This window comes from Lonchura striata, chromosome 15 (genome assembly GCF_046129695.1).
Source record: "Lonchura striata isolate bLonStr1 chromosome 15, bLonStr1.mat, whole genome shotgun sequence".
NCBI classification, from domain to species: Eukaryota; Metazoa; Chordata; class Aves; order Passeriformes; family Estrildidae; genus Lonchura; species Lonchura striata.
The window spans coordinates 10,443,095-10,459,093 of NC_134617.1; the positions used below are offsets into that span (position 1 = coordinate 10,443,095).

At 43.7% G+C, this 15,999-nt stretch overlaps 1 protein-coding gene across 2 annotated transcripts in view; it reads right to left on the minus strand.

Moving 5' to 3' along the window:
* The window catches only part of FNIP1 (folliculin interacting protein 1), a 64,963-nt gene extending 49,792 nt beyond the window's left edge, over positions 1-15,171 (minus strand). For both annotated transcript variants that reach the window (XM_021549546.3, XM_021549544.3), the window contains exon 1: positions 14,973-15,171. In XM_021549546.3, coding sequence (XP_021405221.1) covers positions 14,973-15,061 — 89 coding nt within the window. In that variant the 5' untranslated portion in view covers positions 15,062-15,171. The remainder of the gene's footprint in view (positions 1-14,972) is intronic.
* Positions 15,172-15,999: the final 828 nt, after the last annotated feature.

The window sequence follows — 15,999 nt, forward strand, 5'->3', positions numbered from 1 at the left end:
AGTCATCCAGCGCAGGCAAGGCAGCATGAGGCTTGGAGCATTCCTTGGCAGTAAGCCACGGTCCTGTAATTGATTAAGGTGGCTGCACTTGTGACCGAGTGATAATTGAGAGCCTAATAAATCTCCACACAAGTATTTGTCACTCAGAGATGGAAAGCAATTGTTATAGGCCTTCATAATGAGCCACAAGTGGTAAAATTAGAGCTAATATTAAAAATACCAAGAAAGCCCACAGATCACTCCTAAGTTCCTTGCCCAATGTTCACATGCTCAGTTAAATTTCCAGGAGTGTCAAATGCACAAGGACTATACTTTCAGGCTTTAAGCGAAATCATCCCCAGCACGAATTCAAATCACTCCAATTCCTCAAGATTATGTTGAGAACTCCCTGGTCTTCCATCCCGCTAGCCCAGATCTCATTTATCTGCATAGGCAGCATTGCTTTAGCTGTGGTCTACATGCTATTCTCTTCTCTGGGGAAAAAAAAAAAACAAAATAAAAAAAGCAGAGCCACAGCTGTTCGGGGTTGCTTGGAAGAGGAGGAAGACAGAGGTAAGTAGTTATTCTCCAAAGATTCACAGGGATCAGTGCCTGAACAGCATTTTACTCTGTCCCTCATGTGACTTTAATTAGGTGTTGATTCACTCAGTCATGAGACACAAGGAAAAAGGGCTGCAAGCCCCAACGTCAAAGTAATGCCTGTTCTGCCAGTTTCTGTATTAGCAAAGCACAAAGGGGACATCCAGTTCTGAGAAGCAAAACTTGTGTTTTCTTGCCCATAAACCAACTCATCACATCATTTCAACCTTTCCATATTGAAAAAAGAAAAAAAGGAAAAAAAGACATATGAATTATTTCAGAGAAAGATGTTTGTGAATTCCCTGATTATTCTCGCCTGTAAGAGCCAGGACCAGTGCTTGTGTGCACAGGGTGAGCTCCCTGGCCAAGCTCTGAAGCCCTGAGAGCAGAGTGTCCCCTTCCATCTGGTAATCCAGGTCCAAGCTGCTTCAGGATATCAGGGTTTCTTCTGGGGTTTGTTTGTTTGCTTTTGGGAAAAGAATACAAGCTATTTTTCTGTGGCTTTATTCCTGTTGTTAAGTGAATTTCTTGGCCTCCTTAGCACCAAAAAGCTTTTCTGTTATGGGGTCTGGTTCCCATAGCAACAGGCTTTAAAAATATCAAAGAAATTTTCAGGACATGGTAAACCAATTTCACAAACTGTGTATGTTTCTAATAGGAAAAGCTGGCGGACAATTATTTATACATACTCAGTTCAAACAAGGTTTGACATAGGGATAATCCCAAGATGCTGCTCTCAGCCCAAAGTCTGGGGTTGTAGAGGACTACAGCGAACTTTAGCTTGCTATGTTACCAGTCACTGCTATCAAGACAGTCACATAAAATTAATAGATGATGGTCATTTTTCCGATGCAGGTGACATTTAAGCTCAATATGTCACTGAAATGCATTAAGTGCCAAAAGCTTTTCTCCTGATGAATACAACCCCCTAAACTTTTGATTTTAAACATTATGTGCTTGTAGTCTCAATCTCCTCATTCATGTAGATGTTACAACTTATTTAAAACACATGCCTAGCGCTAATCACATCAGTGGTTCATTGGGAGCAGTCAAAGTACTTCCAGACTTACAGCACATGCCTAAGCACAGTGCTGACTCAGCCTTATTCCCTCATCAGCTTTCACCAAAACCCCATCTCAGTTACACAGGAACAACTGCAAACTAAAGACAGAGGATGATTATACAAGCAAGTATAAGAAATTCATACCTATGGAATGAAATCCCAGGCTGCCCTATCCGTAGCGATGCTCATTAATATCAACACCCCACAAGTCCTAATGATAGATACTCCCCATGAATCAACAACTGCTTGACACCAGTGCTGTCACTTGCCATCTAAGCATCCTCCAACACCTTCAAATGTCTGATGTGGCCAAATTCTGCAATCTTTCTGCACACAAAGTGGTTACCTGCTGCCATAAGCCCAGAAGACTTTAATCCATCCCTTTAGTTAACCATCAAAACCCCTAAATGTCAAGTACACTGCATTTCAAAACTATTGTCAGGCTCTGAACCAGAAACAATTAGGAATGATTTCATAGATCTGCCAAATAACTACTGAATATTTAGGTGAACTGGGTCTATCCCACAGCTGCTTTTCAGGAGGGAAGACTTTTCCAACTTGGCTCCAATCCATGCACTGAACATCCCTCCCTTACTGGCTCCACAAGTCAAACAGGCCTCTACTTAACTTGCAGAAGGGATGAGATCTTGATTTGTGCAGATATTGCAAGAGCCCCAAGACTACTGTGAGGAGACTAGACTGCTTAATTCTCCAAGGCAAGAGTCATGCTGCTCTACTGTTTTCCAAATTAAGCATGTAAAGGTGACCTGAAACTATTTCAGGTAGATTTATATAGAGCAGACACTAAAGACATTGGTTGACTTCACTTTTATGTAACTCATAAGGACATGAGGACAAATAAAAATCAGATGCTTGAACAAGCCACAACTTCATTTATATTGGAAAAAAATATATAGACTATCAGAATATTGGATCAGCCTGGCACCTTCAAGCAAATGTACCTTAACTGTGAGGTCTTAAATGCTTTAATTCCCCAAAGCAGAAGAACATGTAAAAATGCATTTAGCTATCAGCTAAGGCCCACTCAACCTTTAAACCAACCTTAACAAAGTGCTCTACTGGGTTTGCTCCATCATGCTTTGCTCACTGCTGCAAGGAGCTCTGTACCCTCAGGCTTTCTGCCATCTCTTTCAGTTTTCTAAGTCTCACTACATGCTCACGGTTTTGGGTTTCCAAGAATGGTAGGAATGGAAAATACAGGGTAGGACTGGCCATTGCCCAAGCTCTTCAATACAATTATCCATCTAGAGGGATTTTCCACAGCAGAAAGACTCAACTGGTCAAGTATTACTGAGAACCCCACATGACAGATACATGGCAGCCTTGAGCATCAGCTGAACACAGCCCTTACATGCCTCAGAGCTTTTCTTACTGTTAAAATCTGTCCGTGATAAAGAAAACTGCAGGTTCAGCTCAACATGCCCTCCCTGAGTATCAGCACTGGAACTCACTCCAAACACACACCTTCCTTATCACAGAACTGAGCTGGAACACACAGTCCAAACCAGCTCTGCCTGACAGAATCAACAGAATCACTTGATAAAACCTACGTTGTTCTAGTGGGAGAGGCTGTACTTAATCAAGATATATATGTATATTTAGTGTATGTTCAATAAACCCCTCTTTGCTGGTAGTAACCAAATTGATGCAAACATAATTCCAGACACTCCCAGCCACCACAGCTTGCCAGCAGATTTCAGTCAGTCCACGTGAGCATCCTTAAAATGTGGAACCCGAGGAAGCCTAGTGCTGCAGGTAACCTGCTGTGAACCAGCCACAGCAACACACAAAGCTATTTATCCCATTGCATCAAGGAGAAAGAAAAGCTCAAGTGCTGGACAGCAGTAGCTGTCAATGCCACCAGGACATTTTGGATTGGGTTGTTCTATCATGGTCTTTCTAAAGGAGCTGTTGACAAAGTTAATTGCTCCCTTTGCTTTTTGTTTCCCTTTCCCCTTTTCCTGCTCATGCACATCACTTGATGTGACACAACAACAACCCCAAACAGGATGCATGCCTCTGCTTGTGGCAGGAGGAGGAAGGGACAGCACAGCACCCAGAAGAATGCTTCAAAGAGGAGATGCAGCACTGCAAGTCTCAGAAGACACTAAGAAGAGAGCAGAAGAATAGAAGGGAAAGCAAGATGGGCTTTAATTCTCTTCTTCTTCTGTGTATGAGTACAAGTTCCCAAAGCAGAGCACCAAACAGGGAGAGTGACAATGAGGAAGAACACTAGAAGGAACAAAAAATCCCAAGCTAAATGAATCACAGTATCACTACAGTTGGAAAAGTCCTCCAAGATCATCAAGTCCAACCTTTGGCCAAATACCACCATGCCCACAAAACCTCTACGCCCTGTAAATTGTATGTATGTAATCACAGCAGCATCATACAACTGCTTCCAGCTACACTGGCACATGTACCTTTGTAACCTTCTGACCACAGGGCAACTCCAAAACACCTATACAGCATCTATCAGCCAACAAAATCACAAAACTCTTAGCATCATGGTTCTGATCTATGAAGCAGCTAGGGGAAACACCAAAGTCCTCTCACAGACAGCAACAGAGCAAGGCAGTGAGGTTTCTGCTCTGTGGTATCCTGATTACTGTGACTTGAGACAGGTGTTCACACACTCACAGCCATGACAGCAAATGAAGGCACCTGGGTATATTTTCAAATATACAGATATGTGTATTTTGTCTGACACGAACAAATATATACATACATGACACAGATCTAACAGTGAGTTCTTTCCTGCTCTTGTAATCTCTTTTTCTCCCAGCAAGAATATCCTTCAGCAAAGCTCAAGGCTTTGGTACTGAAAGCCTTCAAACCCTAGTGAGGATGATGAGGACTTCATAGAATTGAGCCAGATTTAATGCTTAAGTTTCTCTTTAGTTTAATTTTTATATTAAAAAAAATTCTTGTCAAATTCCCTGTTTCCTCTGTATTTTCTTCTCCTCCATCTTCTCTATCCATACAGATGAGAACAATTGCCATTACTGAATCTTACATTATTTTGCATGGGTTTTTTCTCCAGTGTGGGCATAGACTAATGTCATCCCCTGAGTGCAATTCAGCTGACTTGTCCCACTAGCTACTAATAGAAAAGACCAGTATTTTAATGAGTATATACTAAACCCAGGTGCAGAAAAACCCAACGAATTCCAAACAAACAAACAAACAAGACCCCACAGTACCTGGTATCTTATCTTCTGACCCCAATGTGAGAAAAAGCCTTACACAACACACAAACATAAGCTACCTGGCAGTTTCTGAGCATGCTTCAATTGAAAAAGAAAACCTGATTACACATTTTAAAGTAGCTACATATTCAGGCCAACCAAAATTATTCATTTAAAGAAAATAAAATAAATTAGTCTTATTACAAAGTGATATTTTTGCTTACCTGAAAAAAGTTTGATAAATATTTCTTTATACAAAAATAAAATCCTGTTATAGTCTCAAAAGAAAGTAAAGTTGCTTTGATGTGTTGTGGGTTTTGTTTGTTTTTTTTTTTTTTTTTTTTTTTTACTTCTACCCTTTTTTACTATGTCTGTTTTGGGAAAAAAAAAAAAAAAAAAGGTCAGCAGTTCATGATTAGCATCTCTTGTATAACTAGTAAATAGACCCAGTTAAGAAACCATCCTGCTCCTTTTCAGAGCTTCTTAGTACTCCATGCTGTCAGTAGAACAATTTCCTTTTCTACTGAGCAAGTAGAGTAATTTCCAGTAACTCACAGCAGCTGAAACACGTTTAAGTACTGAAAAAACCAACCACTTTTTTCTGTCTGACTATTTAAGTTCTATGTCAGTTTGGGCTGTCTTTAAATAGAAACACAGTTAGTACTGTAAGCCAATTCACTGTCCTGACATTTGAGGCATTTCTTTAACGCTGTCTTAAGGGGTAATACTGTTATTTTTCCTGTAGGAACAAGAAAATTCTGGCAGACTTCTTTCCTAGCAGCTTCTCAGATGTTCAGATAATGTCACTCAACTAGAACAAGCTCCTGAGAAGGAGCACAGGCTCCCCCCAAGCTCCACAGCCTGTTCCCTGCACACCCAACCACACAGCTTATCATCTGCACCCATTCTTCATTAACACCTGAACTAACACAGTTTTTCACTACAAATTTCTGGTGAAAAGGAGTAAACAAACCATTCAGCCAACTCTCCAAATGGCAAGAACATTTTCTAGGTAAGGCTTCACGGGGGCAGCGTGGGGAGAGTGCAAAACAAGAATCTCATTCATTTGCCACTGAACTGCTCACACGTGATGTGCTTCCTTCTGCCCGACTGGAGGCTTCCATCATTACTCACAAACATGACAAACCAAGTGCTGAGCACACAGGCTTGGGAGCCCTGATTTTAACCTTGGACACACATGAGACAAGAGAAAGCTGGGTATGCAGCAGGCAGTGTGTGCTTTGATACTCATCCGATAGCAAAATAATTTAGCTAACAGAGGTTTTGATATTCTGGTATTCACAGTAGTCCAAGACTGGCCTTTCTTGAGGTCACACTACAGCTGTTCCCTGCAAACTATGCAGGGCAAACAATGGAACCACACGACCATGTCTTCCTCCAACATGCCCATATTCTGGCTGTCCCCAGGGACATAGCCACAGGGCACAGGAATGGACAAAGGGCAGCCAGCTCAGAGCAGGAGAGAGACAGGCAGGAGACACCCAACAGCATCCACAGCTGTTTCACTAGTGAGAGAAACTCAGCTCACTCGAACTTCTGTTCTCACATTCTCCACCAGACATGACAGAAATCAATCAAAAGGTTTAGAAATTACTGAGGGGAGTGCAAGGCCAAGCACTGCAATGTGTGAGCCACCATTTCCGTAGCTCCTGAGGCTAAAATAAAACAAAATAAAAAGATATATAGCAAAGTAACAGTTCCTTTGGGCAATGCTCAAACAATTTACCTTCTCTGTCTTTGAGTGGGAAATGACACAGAACTGTGGTGAAGATACTGCTCTGGCTGAAACAGGCACAAGGCCAGGATCTAAAGTCAGGGCTGAACTGCATTTGAAGTTTCTTCATTTATCAACTAAAACAGATGGAAGAGAACTATAATTTGGCTCCTGTTTCTTCCCAGCTCTATATCACACAAACTGAAAGAGCAGAAGGTTTCTGGTACTATTACAAATTTTATGTTTTGCTGACGTTTTAGCTACAGCAAGGGAAAAAACATTTGAAGGTGCTGAGAGTGAGGCACACGCAGATCTGGAGGGGCATGAAACACCATGAATGTGCAGGGCATGATCAGTACCCAGAGTAAAGGAAATGTGACTGTTTCTGTGACATATTTTACTCATTTTAGACAAAAATAACTAGTGGATGTTGTGGAACGATCCTGGAGAAACAGAGCAGGATCAGTGGTGTGTGATGTGTCATTACCATACCCTGCTGTCAGCAGGGGCTGTTGTAGGTCCACACTTGGGTACAGCCAACCAGTGGGCACTGTTGGCTGTTGATGTGGGCAGGGGGTACCTACAACCAGGATTGTTGCTACTGACACTGGCACCACTGCAGAATCTCCCCCCTGTACAAAATGGGCTCTTTCAAGGCCAGAGTTCCAAAGACAGGTAATATGCAAGAGCTGGAAGATACCCAGATTATCAACACAAAAGCATCAGACAGGACTGTTTAATTGCTTGATAAGAGCTATGAAGTTAGAAAAGAAAAAAACTTTATTACAAGCACATTTTCTTGCAGATGCATCTCACATACATGCACTGTTAATACTCTATATGTAGTTCATGGAGTATTTCATGCTGCAATTCACAAGTTTGAACAAGCTTCTCTGCAATGCATTATGTTCTGAATAATACTATCTCCAGAAGCTATCAGTTTCAGAGAAGAAAAAGACTGTTTACGCAAATGTGCAGAATCAACAAGTAAAAGCTTCGGCTGAGCACTAAGCAACATTGTTAACCATGCATTGTTGTAAAAATAAATAAATTTTTTTCAATACAAAGACTACATAATAACCACTCACATGTCAACGAAGCAGAACATAATTGTATTGTGTGTATTGGGCAGGTATTGTTAGAAATTAATGATTGAACGTAGTACTTATGGTCACATTCCTTAGGCACAGCAGAATCACATGAATTTTGTGCAGATATATTTCCCACATGTGAATATATCCCATATATGAATTCTGCTACTACTCACTTTAAGTTGGAGCAGCCAGTGCATTAACTGATTACTAATTAATAAAACAATTTCCTGTTTTTAATGAGCATAACTTTTTTCCTCCAGCAGATATTTTACAGATTAAGGTTCTCTATCTAACACCACAAATGCAAAATTTTTCAAGTCCTCAGAGACAAACTCTGTTCTTGGCTGATTCTGGAAGCCCAGCACAAACACACTGTGGATTCGCCGCTGCAACTGAGCTTTGCATTTTTCCTAACCTTACTCATGAACATGTGATCCTGCAGACATCCAGCTCCAGATGTAGCACTGGGAGGGAACAGAACCACTGAGCATGAAACCACTGCATGCATTACTTTCCACTTGTAAAACTGCTGAAGTGGTCACCTAGAGCATTCAGCCAAAATTACAAAACAAGTTGCAGGCTCCAAGTCACACTGGTCCAGTTTATTCCAGAACAGAAGCTTGGATTCATCCAAGCTGTCACCATGAGCATGCACTAACTCAAAGCATAACAGAGCATACAGAGAGCAAGGGATAAAGCCCTCTGAAAATACAAGGGCAATCTATCAGTCAACCAGATGAGCTGATCATCCCAAATCAGCAAGGTTTATAACATGAGACACATAAACACACCCTCAGTCACCTGAAAACAAATGGTGGGAACTGTTTCAGAAAAGGAGAAGACATTGCAGTACACAAGCAGATACATAGACACCCCATGCTTCTGGTACATCCTCATGCCTCATGACCCCACCTAGAGCAGGAGAGGGAAAAAACAGAACCCAAGGGTTTGTAGAAACACCTTCTTTACAACACTTGCCAGTGTAAGCCAAGTGTGAAGCATTTCCACTTGAGTATATCTATATGTACATGATTCACTCACCCCAACCTCTCCTGAAAAAGATTTCTAATTTAGAGGAAGGAGCTGAAATGCAGGAAGGGGAACCAAGAAAGTGACTGCTCCAAAGGCTGCTCAGACAGGAGACTGCAGCTATCCCCAGACAAGCCAGGCCATCCCACAGGGAGGAAGCGATGCCGCAGGCTGGGAGGAAGCCGAGTGCGCACTGACAGTGCTGACCTCGTGATGGCCAGGACGGGCAGGGCAGCCTCGTGATGCCAAATTCTCAAGACACCACGAGCTCCCAGCCACCACAGGATACACCAGGAGGAAAGGCAATAAGGGTGACTCTTCACCTGTTAGCTCATTTTGGATTGCACTTTACCTCCTTCTAACGAAGAGAAAAAAATGAGCAGAGGGCTTTCTCATTCCACCACTCCACCATTTGTCTCCCCCGTTCCACTGGTGATGGGAAGAAGCCAAGGTGAAGCAAGGGCTAGGCAGTGGTCCCACCAGGGCAGGCAAAAACTTTCCAAGGCACAAAGCCAAGCAGACACAAGCACCCCAACAGTTTTTAAATAATTTCATTTTTCTCTGTACTCGCAGCTAGCATGCCGGGAATATCAATCCAAGTTAATTCCTTCAGATCTGGTGACAATGGATGGACTGCCAACCCTCTGATTATCAGCTCCTTCAGTCACTGTACAGATCCAGCTTGCAACATTGCTTTATTCAGAGTTAGCACCTAATTTTCAAGGACATACTGGGTGTTTTAGGAACATCACATTCCTACCTGGAGAAGCACATAGGATACCTAGAGAATGGTGGCAAGGAAGGCTTAGAGAGTGGTCCTTTCAGAAGAAATTACCAAAACTATCTCCAAGCTCTAGAGGTGCTCAGTGGAATCTTGTCACTTGTATGTCTCTGTTTCCAAGATGAAAATTGACTTTAAGCACTGGAAGGTATATAAAAACTTCCATGACAGGAAATGCCAAACAGATTCTGGCAAAAAGAAGTACTTCAGAAAACAGCAATATATTTCAAAACACAAGCCAAAGTCGTCATAACACAGAGAAAACTGTGCATAAATCAAAGTGAAGTATTTATTACAACTTGGTGCACTCAAGTTAATGAATGCAACCAAAAAGCCAAAACCATACTCTTCAAGAGATTACAGAAGAGATGAATTTTTATAAAAAAGCAAAACTTGAAAGGACATTAAAGGGCAGAAATTGGCTCAATAAAAGCACAGTAACATTTCAGATGTTGAAGAATTCAAGTAGTCTTAAAAATTATGAAACAAAATCTTTTTAGATTAATCAGATAACTGGAAAAGATAAAAAGCTGGACTTATTACAAAATGAGGTCCAGCTAATGCTCTTTTGGAAGAAAGACCTAGAGGTGGTGAAATTCCAGGAGTTTTACAAATATTGACAAAAATCCTCTCAGAATGCCAGTAATGAGCAAACATCAAAACATGCTGTTTCGTTAACAACAGGTTTTGGTCAGGCTGGCCTGATGCACTGCTGAGGAACAACTTTTAAAACCCTTGTGCAGAACTATTAGGATCAGGAATTTGCTGGCTGTGTTGCTCCCAAGAACTGACACAATTTGGCAAGAAATCCGCTTTCTTGAGCTCAGCCAAGCTGCACACAAAGCTACCTGCTCCTGAGAAAAAAGTTCTCTGAGTAAAACTTCTGACTGGACATACCAATGTAAAGACAACTTTCATGTTCCTCCTTCACCATACTCCAGCCTCCACTTTTAAAAGCTGCAGTAGTCTCTGGCTACACATTAATAAATGTCTCTGAGCCTCTTTGCACTTTATTTCAAGAAATTAGCCTCTGGTTCAAGAAGCAATTATGCTTTTGTAAGAAAGCACGTACCATTTTTACTGTGCAAGAACAATAGCTCTGCAGAAGAACTGGCTCATGAAGCATCTTTGTATCAAGCTACCCATTTACAACTCTATGCTTATTGTAATTCCCTGGATGAATACCACTGCCAAAAATTATGTGAAAGGAAACAAATCTCAGGACACCATTTAAAGTCACTGCCACAGAGAACAGAAAGAGTTTGGGCTGATGGGGAATGCTTGCCTCAACAGATTTCAGGAAATACTACTTTGCAGTCAGCCTGAGGCCAGTCCTGTCTCAGGAACCTGGCAAACTATTCTCTCAATAAAGGAGCAGCACATATTGCTAGAAGACCCCAACCAAAAATGGCTTTCTCTATCGTAAAGTACATTTAAAATTATTTTTTCCTGTATGTCTCAGCTTGAAAAACAACACTCCTTCTCAAAAATACCTAGATAACCAAAGCAAAGCCCTAAAGGAAGAATGTGCTCAAAGATACCCCACACCATTGGTAAGACTTGAAACTGGAAGGGGTTCTGTCAAGCTTGAACAATCACCACACAGCTGTACCTCTACAACAGGTGCTTTAACAAGAGCAAAACAGAGTTTGCAAACATCAGTGGAATGCCCCTCGGGGTAAGATGGTTCTTTAGAGTTCCCTAGATTAAAATAAAAAAAGAGACACTGAAGCTTTTATTGAGCTGTAGTGTAAAAAGAACTCCTAATTAATAATCCCTTTATCTTCCAGCTAGGCAGGCAGGATGTCTAGAGACAGAAGGGAACAAGTATTTGAACTTTACACATGAGATGCAAAAAATCCCCACTGAGTTCCCTCCTGCATTGAGCCCCAAAATGTACAAGTCCCATAGCTCAGTGTTACAAGACAATCCCTCTCCCTGTGCCACATGCTAACAATGCCCCAAGTCCAATCAGGATCCCAACACACTCTCCTGCAGAAACCCTGCTGCAGTCCTTGCAGCTGTATTTACCATTGGAAATACTGCCCACACATCCTGACAAGGATTATAAAGCCTCAGCCCTCCTGGTAATTTACTGAGCTTCAGGCTCAATCTACTGAGCCCGTTCTGAAGAACAAAAAGCTGGTTGAGTTTTCAGTGATTTACCAGCTTCCTTTTCTCCAGAGGGCTACAGTGGATCCCTGGAAAGCCAGGAAAGATACAGCAACTGGAAATCACTATCTGTAGCAGTCAGTAATGTAAATGCAAAGTAGAATGTTTTGTGTGCCCATATATTATGCAGCAGAAATGCATGGCTACTTCTGCTTAATTTATGGAACTTTTTGTAAGATTATTTCCATGTTACTGGAACAGGGTTCGTTTATTTACTATTTCAAAGCGTATCTCCATTTTAGATACATACAGCTTACAGCTCATGTGAACACCTTTATGTATTTTTACAATAGGAATACTTTGATTATAAAATTCTAGAAAACTGCTTACCTGAGATTTTATCCTAATAACTGTAATAGCCTGAGCCTGGGCTGAGCTCTCCTGTCACCAGCACTGGTCTGTGCCAGATGCTACAATATGGCCAAGAGATCCTATTTATAGTAAGAATTACCCTCAGGGAAAATCCACTCACATGAGTATTATTTGCAGTAGACAGCAGGTACTCTACATCTTGGAATATAAGGGCTTAACTGTTCCCTCCTAGAATGCTTGCAGGTGTTTCTGTGTTTCTTGTAAAGAGATTTTACCACTAAAATTTGAATATTCTTGCTCAACATGTGAATGTCAAGCTGTAGTAAGAGATTTCAGTCTAAGGGCCCAATCTGCCAATTGCCCAGGATTAAATGGAAGAGATAAAAAACTAACAAGCAGTGGATCTACTGTGATTTCCTAAAGTTCCTTCTGTAAAATAAACTGCATACATATAGATATATATGTTTAAAATTACAAAAATGGCAAACTGTCACCTTAGCAAATATTTTCCAGTTGCTAATTTACTGTTCCCATTACTAAACCTCTTAACTTCTCCAGAACCTAGTCACAAAGAGTTATACAGAGTCTGGCTAGACATAGGCTCACAAAATTTCACACACCCACAGCACAGAGAGAGATCTTTGGCCGGAAATTAAAAAAAAAAAAAGAAAAAAAAATAAAAGGAAAAAAAATTAAAACCCACCACAAACCTACCCACAAATCAACAACTAAACAAAATGTGTCTCCTGAAAAGTACTGTTTTATTTTTGAAACAGTGTAAGGTCAGATAAATAGAACTGATGAATTTTCACAATAAGACTGATGGAAATGTAAAATACATTGATAGTAAAAAAAAAAAAAGAGTGGCAAAATCATTCTTAAATGTTCTGCTATAGTAATGTCATTGCCAGAGTAATTGGGCTCTTCTCTCCAAGTACATATTATTCACAAAATATAATAAGAGAATTATGCATTTTTATGGGTTTTCTGAATAAGAGAGTTGTGTTTTCAAAGTGAAGACAGACAGAAATAACAGCGCTCAGAATATTTGGGAAATGCTGTGTTATTTAGACTGTAAATAGATATAATGTATCAATCCATAAAACATCACCTTGCCCCAATGAAATTGATGAGGTTGGTGCATTCAGGTTCACTGGAACCAGCAACAGTCGAAAGTGCTTATTTCCAGTCTCCAAAGACTCAGCTGTCAAGTATCAGTCCTTATTTTGTGTACCACCTGAAAGTTTCATCAGGAATTGATAATCCTAACAAGTTGTGATCTTAGCTACAAACTTAAGCCTCATTTGTAAAATGAAAGCAGCCATTAGGCAATGTGCCTAGAGAAATATGTATTAATCTTTAAAAATACTACTTGACTCTCCTAAGTCAGAGCTGGATCTCCCACCCTCCCCAGAGCCTCATCAGCCTTTCCCTGCAAATTCTACCTGTGGTTCCACAAAAAAAACCCAACTGCAAATTCACCAGTTACCAGTTGACAATTCATATCACAAAGTGAAACAGCACTACAAATTTCAGACCCAGTTTGGCACAGAAGGATACAGGTGACGAGGGAAGCACAGACCTTGCCAAGTACTCACTTTCCTTTCAACACGGGTGTGAGTCCCACATTTCTGCCCCAGGTCTGCACTGCAGCTGTTGCATGAACCACCAGTCTCTAAACAAACCCATCACTAAGGCAAAGCAAAAGGTACTAAGAGCAGTCTTAGTACCCCTTCCCCACCAAGGGCTCTGGTCCAGTATTAACATGATTTGGAAAATAAGATGACATTGACATCCTTCAAACGTTTTGTTTCTTAGAAAAAATAATTTTAAAAAAGGATTCACTCCATGGTGAATATCAGAGAGGTGTGAAAGCAGTTACGCATCAGTGTCTTCAAAAGTAGTGTGAGCTCCACGTAACAACCAGGAGCATGTCTTGACTCCTTAAGGACTCATATAGTCCAACCAATATTTTTTGAAAACCTCTGTAGTTAGGTAACTGCAAATACACTGTTATCCATCTAAACTGCTAAATACTGCAGCTGAAAGGTGTATTCCACCACAGAAAATTAAGCCCATCAGTCAGAAATGTCCCTTTACAGAGCAACCCAAGGGCTGATCATTTGTATGCAGTAAATTTCAAGGCAGCGGGTGGGAGGAGAGCTTCACCACACTGTTAGAAGTGCTTCAAGAAGCCCGTAACTCTTACTAATGAAGCAGATTTTATTTCCATCCAAATGGCAAACCGCACTTTAAGGCGATATTGAAGGTTCTGTCTTTGCCAGGACGCAGACACGGCATCGCTTTCGAGCCTGACCATTATTCACGCGTGGGTCAGCACAAAAGCTACCTGTTTCCGAGCAAAGCAGCCCGCGAAGCCCCAGCGAGCCCAGGCCCGCAGCGCATCGAACCAGCCTCCGCCCGGGCCGGCCCCACAGCCCCCGGGCTGCCCGGGCCCCTGCCCCGCTCCCCGCGCTCAGCCTGGCCTCGCTCGGCCGAGCCAGCGCTGCTGCTGCGCTCAGGGCATGACGAATTTCACCACAAGCCCCACTCCTCTCTTCGCCAAAACTTCACGTTCTCTCCCCGCTCCTGGGGCTGCTTCCTGGGGACCGGCCCGCAGCATCCCCGGAGGGGCCCGCGGGGCCTCGGACACGGCGGGGAAGGGGAGGCAGCCGCGGGTGGGGGTGAGGCACGGCCCGGCGCGGGGAGCGGCGGCCGGGGGGGCAGCCGAGCGAGGCACCGCGGCGGCCCCGACGTGGCGGTCCCGGGGGCGCCCGCCCCGCGCCCGCCGGAGGGGCCCGGCCGGGGCGGCCCGGGGCTCCCGCGGAGGACGGGGGACGGATCCCCCGGGGCTGGGGGGGGAACGGGGCACGTCGCCCAGGAGCTGCAGATGGGGCAGGGAAGGGTCTGCCAGCCCCCGCGTCCGCCGGGCGGCGGAGGGAGCGGAGAACTCGGAGAAGTTTGGGGCAGGGTAGGAGCGCGACCCCGTCCCGGTTACCTGAAGACACAGTCGTCGCGGGCGTCCCTGGCCGGGGAGATCAGGCCGTGCTTCTTGTTGAAGAGCTTCTGGAAGAGGGTGGGCGGCATTTTGGGGCGCTGCCGCTGCCCCCGCCGCCGAGGCGCTGGGCTCCGCGCAGCGCCGTCCCTTCGCCGCGGCTAGTTCCGCCCGCCCCGCTCCATTCGGTGTCACAGTCATATGACAGAAATTAGTCACCCGGCGCTGCCAGGAGGGGAGGAGGGAGCGAGGGGAGGGACGGAGGGAGCGGGGGCCGGCCGGCGGGCGGGGCGGGCCCCGTGGGGCGGCCCCGAGTGCAGAGCGGAGCCCGGCAGACCCCGCCGAGCCGGGGGCAGTGCGGAGCTCCTCCCGCTCCCCGCCCCGGCGGCTCCTCCGGCCGCAGCGTCTGCGGGAAAAGCGCCCGCTCCCGGCCGGGCTCAGCTGGGGGCAGGGCCAAGGAATGCCCCGGGGGCGGCGATAACACGCCGCTGTTGTGTTTTCCTTCTTCGGACGGAAGTTAAAGGCAGGAGCTCCAGGAAGGCGAGAGGTCACGATCGAGGCATCAGATCCTTCTCGTGGCTGTACCCAGCGCCTTCGGGACTCGGCGTGCAGGGGTGAACCAGAGAAAGGTGACGTTTTTACCCCAAGCCTCGAAAACCCAGCTCCTTCCCGCTCTCCTCCCAGGTACAAGAAGCGATTCTCCCACAGCTGGAGCAGAACCGCTCAGCTCAGACGCACTGGAGTCAAAACCTACAGGGAAGGTGGAACGCGTGTAGTTGATGGCAGAGAAAGCCATCATTAACAGGTAAAACATCCATCCACAAAAGAGTATTTAGGACATAAAGCCTAGCAACTGACTCCAAAACAAATTAAAAAAAAAAAAAAAGTGTGATAGGTTTTTTAAAATCAAAAGGATCCATGCCTTTTTACAAAACTATTAGTAATACCTAAATGAAATAGAAACAGTCTCCTTCAGTGTCTCACTGTTCAGATACAATCCTGCTAGGAAGTTTAATTAAGGACTGACAAA